The 10423-nt window shown below is 30.2% G+C and overlaps 1 protein-coding gene across 1 annotated transcript; it reads right to left on the bottom strand.

The window, feature by feature from the left end:
* Positions 1–1228: 1228 nt before the first annotated feature.
* LOC106764421 (transcription repressor MYB5) lies at positions 1229–3374 on the bottom strand. The gene is made up of 2 exons (XM_014648707.2): positions 2635–3374; positions 1229–2505 (listed from the first exon to the last, which is right to left on the bottom strand). The coding sequence occupies exons 1-2, from the start codon at positions 3156–3158 to the stop codon at positions 1782–1784; spliced, it is 1248 nt and encodes a 415-aa protein (XP_014504193.2). The 5' UTR covers positions 3159–3374; the 3' UTR covers positions 1229–1781.
* Between the last annotated feature and the right edge of the window lie 7049 nt (positions 3375–10423).

Here is a 10423-nt window from a genome sequence, read left to right as displayed (position 1 = left end):
CGTAAGAGTTGAAGAATCATGATTTTCTACTTTATCTTTTTCTAATGTGGATCTTTATTCAATCTTTTCGAGCAAACTTGGTTTTCATCTCTCATGAGGATAAACTCAATTTCTCTAAAATACCATTCTTTCAGTTAAGAACACTATCTTTTTTAAGTTGTTTATGGGCATTCATGCACATTGATGTATCATATTATGCATAGAATACGTTGATTGATAAAATACAAACAAAAGGCAATTAACATGAGAAAAAAAAATATATTGGAACATACGTTTCAAAATGGATGAAATCATAGGTCACCTTATATTTTCATGAATCTTCTTTTCATCTGTCCTGAAACAATGTACAAAAGTTATTTGTGGTCTTAGATGTGATTGAATTTTGTAACATATTTATGGTCTCACCAGAAAATAAAAGGCTTTATGGATTGTGTGATTTTCCTTAACATTTTCTTCAGATGGCTAGTTTGTAATGTAATTTATAAAATTTATATTTTAATGGGATAATTATTAGATAAAAGGTTTTCTAATGGCCACCGGATTGTATGCCTTACATAAAAGTCTCGTAATATATATGATTTTTCTTTTATATATTGCCAACGTAGTATATGTATATAAAATACACTATTTACTTCTGGTTAAGGTAAAGTATACTATTAGACATCTAATAAGTTTTTACAGCCACTTTATATTTATTATTTTTCTTTTTAATTTCCTTTTTAATTTACAAATATAAGAGTTTACTTTTTTCAATGATTAAATTATTTCTAAAAATAATTTGTTTAGTGATATTTTTAGTGTAAAATTTCATTTTCCTCAAGTAAATTCTTGCCGTAAAAAAGGGGTAAATTCTTAAGGGATAATTTATATTCTTAAACTTTGTGCAGGCTGATTTGACCTCTTTATATGATGGCAGTATAAAAGGAAGAAAATATCCTTTGACATTCCCTACAAAGTTCAGGAACAAACACAGATATTTCTTCTTTCACATGTGCTTATATTTCCATATACGAGGCCCAGTTGTTTGAATTTTTTCATAAAAATCTATAAAGAATTTTTTTTTATATAAATTAAAGTTAACATACTCAAATTAGAAAAATAAAGAATTTATTTGAGAAATTTTATACATGTAATGTATATGTATTAGTACATTGTTTATAGAGTATATCTTAAATTGTCTTATTCAAACTCATTGTTACAAGAAAACAAGCATTTTTTTCTCATTCTGAGAACATCAAAATTGATCATGAATATCTTTGAAGTGAGGAAGAATGAAGTTTAATGTAATCAAGTGAAGAAACCACACATAATACATCTCGATTCCACTTAGCTTACACAAACCATTAAAGTAAAACGGTACTATGATTTAAAACACAAGTCATAGTACAGTGATAAACCTGTTGTGTTTTGCATAGCAAGCTAGAAGCAATATGCATGTCATGGAATTGAACACGCCAAACTCAACATGTCCATGACTAAAAGTATCATACAACAAAAGCAACTACATATATGTGGAACCATGAATAACACAACAACAATAAAACCTTATCTCACTATGTAAGATCTGTTATATGGATCATAAGTTGTCTTTCAGCTCCATTAAAGCCAAAGCTTCAAAAGGTATTATTCACTGTGAGATCCCTCTTGATGACTCCTCTAATGTCCTTCTCTTCATATCTTTTCACAGGATACACAACAAAACATGTATACATAAAAATGGCAGTATTCTCGGACACTTGGTATTTGATGAAGCAGTTAACAGATAAGGAGAGTGGTAGATACTATTGATTGTGGTGATGGTGATCATGAGCCATCTTGATGATGGGGTCGTTAACGTGATGGGTGAAAGTAGTAGAAGGCACGAGAGATGATTCCCAGAGAACCCCAAGGTCATCATCGTAACCCTGCGATGTAGAAGCAGTTGTGATTGAAACCAGAGGATCATCCACACGATCATCACACGGCAGTGGAATGCAACGCTCACTGGGGAGCTCTGTTTGCACGTGGTGCTGCTGCGACGCAAAAGCATCCTCGTTGATCAAGGAGTTGAGGAAGGAAGAAAAAACATCATCGGAGTAATAATTGATGTTGATATCATCGTTGCAATCCTCACTGTCCATGAACCCCATTGCAGAAACATCATCTGTGACAGCAGCCACTTGATTGCTAATGTTGTTATTATCAAAGGGGTTTGAAACGGGAGGTTGGAGGTGTTGACCCAAATGATGAATGGCATGAATTCCTTGATTAACAACAGTGAGATCATGGCAAGGGTTGTGGCTGGTGATGATCATTGGAGGAGGCATAGAGGGTGGAGTAACAGTGAAAGTAGTAGAAGGAGTAGAAGAAGAAGGAATATTGATATTCATGGATGGTGGGTTGAGAGGTTTGTGAGTTCTGGGATCAATCCCTTGGCTAATGAGCTTTTTACTTAGATGGGTGTTCCAATAGTTCTTTATTTCATTATCTGTTCTTCCAGGAATCCTCCCAGCAATCAAAGACCACCTAATACACAAGACAATAAATCAAACCCTAGCTAGAAAAGAGAAGAAACAACACCAACCCTAATTCTGTTTTTTACAAGAAGAAACCCTAAACCCTGAATCTAAACACAAAGATATATATATATATTACCGGTTGCCAAGGAGGCGGTGGAGGCGGAGGATGAGATCTTCCTCATCAGGGGCTATGTGGCCGCGTTTGACGGAGGGGCGGAGGTAGTTCATCCAGCGGAGACGGCAGCTTTTGCCGCACCGGAGAAGGCCAGCACGCTTGGGGAGCGTTCTCCAACGCCCTTCTCCTTCTTTCTTGATGTAATTGGCTAACACCTCATCTTCTTCTGGTGTCCATGGTCCTCTCTTCAAGCCAACCTTGCTGCAGCATGGAGTGTTGGTGTTGGAACCATTATTATTGCTGCTACTAATGTTATTGTTGTTGCTATTGTTGCTATGGTAGCTGGTGGTAGTGCTGTTACCACCACCACTACTCTTCTTGTTCTTGGTTGTTGAAGTTGATGAAGGGTTTCTCATGTTGTTGTGGTTGAGGGAATGAAGTGGAATGAAAAAATATATAGTGGTAATGAGTGGGTTTGTGTTTGGGTTTAGGAAGGAATTGATCATGGAAAGGGTGCCTATATAACTGTCTCTCAAAGCTATCATTTTTCTATTTTTTGCCCCAAACGCGCACGCGCCTCAGGCGGCAGTGAGATCCACGAATGGATGGAGATCTCTCTTCTCTTACTTGACAACTAAACCTTTTGTCTTTTACTATGTTGCCTTTAATAATTCTGTTTCTCTGTCTCTCTCTTTTTGTTTCTAAAAAACATATTTAAATCTCTCTGGTAGGAACCAACACTACACCATGCAACTATCATTACCCGCCAGTGATTTTTTTTTTTTTTGTAATTTTAATTCATTTTTAGTTCTTGATTTCACTTAACAAAAAGAAAAAAAATAAACTAAGGGTTTTTAAGTGAGCACGTGCGTGTGAAAAAAAATTAAAGGTTTGAGCACGTTTAATGTTTAAATGTTAAATCACTTTTTTAATTATTGAGCAATGATTGGTAAAAAAAATAGCTGTAGAGACTATGATCAAAGTATGTAATTATTTCTTCTTCGACTTTATTGTTTTATCTCTCTTTTGTTATATAGTAACATTTTGTATTATTTCATGTTATATTTCACATTTACTTTTACTATTATTACTTTCTTTTTGTCCTTATTCTCACTTTATATTCTCTTGTATGCTTGGTACTTTGATATATATTATTAAAATTTGTAAACATATTCAATTTTTTTTCTAAATTATTCTGAAAATAATTTTTCAAATAACTCTCGTATAATACAATCTATCTGTGTTAATACTAGTGAACATCCACGTAATATCGCACTGTGTTCAATTTTTTTATGATGGTTGTCAAAATAAAAATAATAGTTTGTACGATCTTATCTATACCATATTAAGAGTGATTACTTTTAGTTATGTACTCTTTGAATAATACCTTTTGGTCCTTTTAGCATAGCTGAGCTTTTGTTATATTAATGATTTAAAGAAAATATATATAGAAAATATATATTTTGACAGTTAGTTTTTAAAATATAATTACTTGACAATTCATTTTAGTATTACTAGTGAAAAAGAGGATTGAAATGTAAGCTCTTATTTTAATCATTTAGATAATTACTTTTATTCTTTATTTTTTCAAAATGTACAAAATAATTGAGGATAAAATAAAAAGTATGAAAATTAAAGGAGATAATAATTTATATATTATTATAAAGAATAATGATAAAGTTTTATAATTTTTATATTGATTATTTTATATATATATATATATATATATATATATATTAATAAAAAAAATTGGTTAAGGGTGGATTTTATAATTAACTCCATCGCCTGCATTGGAAATCATTGTCTAGGACGTGTCTTTCGTCCATTGGATGGAACCATGGAGTTTCTTAACAACGAAGGACAAATGTTGAAAATGACAACATGGTAAAACTATATTATTCAATTAAACCACACGTTTTACATTGAAAAAATAGGTTTACTTATATTTTTAGTTCAAAAAACGTGAAGTAAATCCCATTTTAATTTTAAATTTTAAATTTTTCAGTTTTCCAAGTTTAGAAAAATGCTATATGCTAAATCTGAGTAATTAAAGTGTTTTTCAATTCCTAAACGGGAAATTTAAAGGACTGTATTTTTTTTAATCTGAGGGACTAAAATGTTCTGTGTTAATAATTAAATTTAAGAATAATTAATTTTTTTTATCAGCGATAAATAATTAATAAAACATAAGAAGCAGTTGATGTGCTTCAACCCTTTTCCATACATCAAGTTATATATCTTACACTTTCAAAACATATATAAATAAAAAATATATATAAAACGACTTTGGACTAGCGTGATCATTGACAATGATAATTAACAATGATACATGAATATTTAAATGATAAACATACTTCTTTTTATTAATCTTTCAATATTTTTAGATCAAATCATATACTTTTCTTATAAACATAAAAAAGAAAATCAGTATATTGAAAACTGACAAAAGATTATTAGTGGACAATAGATGAATATAATTAATTAACAAATAAAGTTATGAAAGACGAGATAGAGTGGGTAGTTTAGCGGGGGAGATTGACCCACATGAAAAAGCAGAAAGCATCCATGAAATCATGATCAAATGAGAAAATACAAACAGAACGATCATCACTTTTGGGATAATATCCAACTTTTTTTTTTCTCACTATGGAGGATATTTAAAAAATGGGGTTGGTAAGACGTTTATGTTGCTAAAAGAAGAAAAAAAGATTTGGTTTTAAAGATTTCTGAGTGTGAAAATTGGTTCAGATAAATAAGATTAAAACAAAATATTTCTAGTTTTTTTTAGTGTCTTGTGTCATGTGTAATATATTGTCTGTGTTATATGAAGAAATTAATTGATGTCACAATATTAAAAGAAGTTAATGAGTAGAGGAAAATTTGTTACTTTGAATTGGAAACTCAAAAAATAAGGACCAAAAGTTTAAACGAAGAACTAAAAGAGAATTTTCACTTTAAAATAATGATTCAATTTCCATAAGATAAGTAATTTGGAGTACAAAAGTGTACCAAAAGACTTATATAAACTATGAATCTTTTACTCATGCGCCCAAGTACTACTACGACCCATCTAACAAGCTTCACTGGAGTTAGAAAAAAAAGAGAGTCTATAATCACAACAAAAATAGAATTGTGTAAGATCTAATAGAAACAAATAGAAAATAAAACAATTACAAGATCCAACAAAGACCCAAAACTAGAAATTACACAAATAATATATATATATATATATATATATATATATATATATATATATATATATATATATACTCTCGAAGTCTACTTCATGACCTTTAAGAAGCTTAAGAGCTTCTACATGACTAAATCTCTAATAAAAATTGCCTAAATTCGAAGCAAGTGTTGTATTCATACAAAATGAGTAATGAAACTATAGTTAGTGAATAACTAGATGAATTTAACAAGTTAGTTATGGATTTGGAAGAATATTGACGGTTCAAATTGATGATGAGGATCTAGCATGTTGTTTTTTTATTATGTTTGTTATCTAAGATACATGATCAGGAAAGATTGTTGTATGGATGTTGAATGAGAAGTCTAATGTTAAGGTTTTTAGTAGTGGAGATAATCTTATAACAAAGAGGTAGAAGGAAGATGAAGTCAAGATTTTACTATGGTGGAAATGCATCTAGTGTATTTTTTCATTACAAGAAGAAACATTATACTAGTAGGTTTTGTCTTGATAAAGAGAAGTTGTATTTTCAACATTTAGTATTGTCAAAGATTAGCAAGAGGGTTTTGTCTTTTTCAAAAATTGAGAGTTCTTCTCTATTTATAGCCTTCATCGAGAAAAAATGTTTGGTTTTGAAATGTTACATTCTAGATGGTGAGGGATCAACTCACTCACCCAACAAGCAATGTTATTCTTCTTTATTTCTCTCTTCATTAACCTTTTTATACTTTTATTTTCTCTTTGTTATTTGTCCTCTCATTCTTGTTCACAATTTTGTAGTTGACTCCTCAACTAAGTTTTATGTTTCTTCTTTCTTCTCATACTTATTTTTTGTGGTACCTTTTGTCTGGTGACTTATATTTTTTATGAATCATTATTTTTACATTTTATGCTTATCCAGTTTGTTGCAAAATAGGGTTATTTTTATGTGCCTTATAATTTGAAAGCCTTTATGCTTTATCTAAATTAACCTTGGACAATATTGTATCGTTTGTTAGATGAAACACTCGTGTCTTACATGATCTTTGGTTTATTTAAAATACTGTCTTTTAAACTAAACCTAATCATGTTTTATATTTGACTATATTTTGCACTTAATTAAAATTACATAGTGTTGAACTTATTTTTTAATAAAATTGCCTTTATTTCCATTCCAATCTTGGTTTACCAAGTAGGACTAATCATAAAAGATGAGATGTTTGGAAATAAATTTAGTAGAAAACTAAAGACATGGAAACATAAGTGTTTCGGGGGAATTGTTCAGAGGGTCGGTCATCTTTCCTTCTCTGCTCTGTTTCGATCGTTTAATCCTTTATGAGAACGCAATCCTCCAATGGGTGATTGACCTGCAAAAGACACTCTAATGCTCAAGTTAGATATGTTTTATAAAGAGATCTATATTTTATTAGGATCAATCCAAGTCGTTTTACCTGAACGTGAAAAATATATTTATAAGGTTTTGCGGTAGCCAAACACATTGATTAATCATTAAACTAGATAATCAAATTCAATAATACCTGTTAATTGTCCATTAATATCATATTCTCGTCTAATATGACCTGGCAATCACTCATAAATAACATATATTTGCATTTAATATGGTCATTAAACATATTAATTGGTCATTAATGATATTTACCTTTCCTGACTAGTATGTTTGACTGTCAGGCAGTTGCCTGTTTTGGTCCCAGATTCTCCTTAGTCAATTGGTCATCGGATATAGTACAATAAGCTATTATCTTATGGAGGAAGATTGTGTGTTATTAAATGTTATCATTCCTTCTTATATTTTTTTTTTGGAGTTAAGTATCATTTTAATCCTTATACTTACAAGTAAAATTGAAATTTGTCCATATCTCAAAATTTACATAAAATTCATCAATGTACTTTAGTAATGCAAGAAATATGTTCGCTAAAACAAACGACATTAACTTTTAAGTGATGTGTCTAACGACTATGCTGATTGGATTAGAATGTCAGGTCAAGTTACTAACACATGCCTGTTACATGTATTTTAAAAGAAATTCTTATTTATTTTATTAAAGTATAGAGATCAATTTTATTTGAATTTTGAAAATGAGAAAAAGACAAATATTAAAAGCATAAATAATTCTGATTTAAAATATAAAATAATTATATTTCTGAATTATTTATTCATTATTGAGATGAAAATAATTTATTTTATTTTTAATACAATCTTTTAAATTTTGTTTGAAATTTTAATATATTTTTAAAACTAATATAGGTTGGTTCAATGAAGTATTTACAAAAATTATCAATATTACCGATGGATTTTTACCGACGAAATGAATTCGTCGGTAAATATTCCATTACCGACGACTTTATCGACAAATTTTGATTTTCTTTTACCGATGGACAAAAGCTTTCAGCAAGTGCGTCCGTAAGTGACAATGTCAGTTACCGAAGGATTTACCGAAGGCCCTTTTCCGTCAGTAACTTTAATGTCACTTACCGACAAATTTATCGAAGGCTTTCGGCCGTCGGTAAAAAGAGCGGGAATTTTTCCGCCCAAATTCTGCCTCCAGTGTCAATATAATGGGCAAACACGCTCATTTCTCCTCATTTTTCTTTACCATCTCAGTTTCACACCACCACTACTTATTTCTCATTTCTCCTTACCGTCTTGTGGCTTCAGCTCTCTGCCATTGCGGGTTGCTCTCCACCGTCGCAGGATACTCTCCACCACCACGGGATGCTCTCCACTTTTCTGGAAAGCTTAGCTTTTCCAACGAGCTCCACTTTTTCGGCGAGCTCAAGTTTTCCGGCGAGCTTAACTGTGCATGATAAAATGACACAACATCATCGGTCTTAAGCTTTTCCGGTGAGCTCAACTCTCCATGATAAAATGACACAACATCACCGGTCCTAAACTTTTCCGGCGAGCTCAACTCTCTATGTTTCCCTATGGTTATTCGCGTGATGCTGTTTTGGTGGTGGAGTTCGTGGAAATGAAAAAAAAATGACACAAAGCGAGGAAGGAAGAGGAAGAAGATGAACCAGGTCGCGACATTTACCGAATTCTTCAGTAATTACCGAAGGCTTTACCGACGACCAAAATTCTTCGATAAAAGTTACCGACAACCTTTTTACTGACAATGTATTAACCGTCGAAAATGCTAATTACCGACGGATTTTGTACTTTACCGACGAATCATGATCGTCGGTAATATGAATCATTCCTGTTACTGAACGTGTTTTCAAACTTTGAAACAATTAAACTTTAAATATTTTTTAAATGCTATAATTTCTTATTAATATTATTATATAGAATTACTATATTAAAAAATCATGTAACCGACTAATTTTCTATTAGGATAGATAAAAATAAAAACAATTTATATCAAAGTAAAATCATTTCATTCTATCGTATTATTTTTATTTTAAAACTTTTAACAATTAGTTATAGAAAAACATTTATTATTTTTTCAATAATTAAATTAATTAGATAATTTGTTAAAATTATAAATAAAGTTTAATTCCCATAATCCAAAGACACTGTAAGTGCTTGTCATGTACTCACCCTTGTAAAAAAAATTACAAAAAGAAGAAGAAGCAAAATAAATAAATTTAATAATATAATAACTTAATTCTTTTATATTTTAAATTAGGGATATGTATGCTTTTTAATCTTTGTAATTATATGTAAAATTGAAATTCATCTCTTCCTCTCAAAGTTTATATAAAATTCAAAATTCATATAAAACAAGTTCGTATAAAATTGGAAGGATTGCGTTCTATGAAACTAAGAAAAAATTTGATTTTTTTTAAAACATTACACATGTCAGCCATGTGAATTATTACAAGGAAAGGATACTACAATTGTTAGTTTTCAACATTGCGTATCAATTTTAATAAAAAAATCATATTTAGACAAGTTAAAAAGTAAAAAGATTTTGACATCGAATATGACTTAAAATAAGAAGGTCAATATTTTGCTTCAATTAAAAAACACTGAAGCACTAAACCATAAATAAAAAATAAAAAATATTCTTTTTTGTTATTTAACCTCAGTTATGAGTATATTTTTTATTCAGTTAAAGAAATAATTAAAGCCTATTGTATTTTTTTAATATTTTTTAAAGGATATTTGATTTCAGTTATAAAAATAACTAAGGCATGAAGTTGTTTATTTTTTTTAAAGTATTTTTTTTTGAAATGGTATTTGATTTTGATTATTACTTGAATTGAAGCCGAATACCTTTTCTACTTTGGTTATATAGATAATCTAATTGTTTTTTTTCTTTTTTGAAATGGTATTCAGTTTTGGCTAAAACCAAAGCTTGGTGTTACTCTTTTAATATTTTTCTTGTTTTTGTTTCATGTTACATATAAAATTTGCACAAAATCTAACACAAAATATCCAAAACAAAAACAAAATACTACAAAAAAAAGCTTATTTAGAGGGTTTCTTTTTTTCAATTAGCGGGGGTTTTTACCCTCCGCTAAATAAATTCCGGGAGTTTTTCAAACCTCCGCAGTTTGAGTCGCCACAAACTATCTGCGGGGTTTTTTCGCCCCCTGGTATCATATTCAATTTGCGGGAGTTTTTCTGCGGAGGGTAAAAACCTCCTCTATATATTCAATTTGCGGGGGTTTTTC

The sequence above is a fragment of the Vigna radiata genome, chromosome 6 (genome assembly GCF_000741045.1).
Source record: "Vigna radiata var. radiata cultivar VC1973A chromosome 6, Vradiata_ver6, whole genome shotgun sequence".
Taxonomy (NCBI): Eukaryota; Viridiplantae; Streptophyta; class Magnoliopsida; order Fabales; family Fabaceae; genus Vigna; species Vigna radiata.
This window is presented reverse-complemented; position numbering and strand designations above follow the sequence as displayed.

Coding starts and splice junctions, on each gene's coding strand:
- LOC106764421 (XM_014648707.2), bottom strand. CDS start 3,158: ATGATAGCTTTGAGAGACAGTTATATAGGCACCCTTTCCATGATCAAT. Junction 2,506..2,634: donor CACCGCCTCCTTGGCAACCG/GTAATATATATA, acceptor CTTGTGTATTAG/GTGGTCTTTGATTGCTGGGA.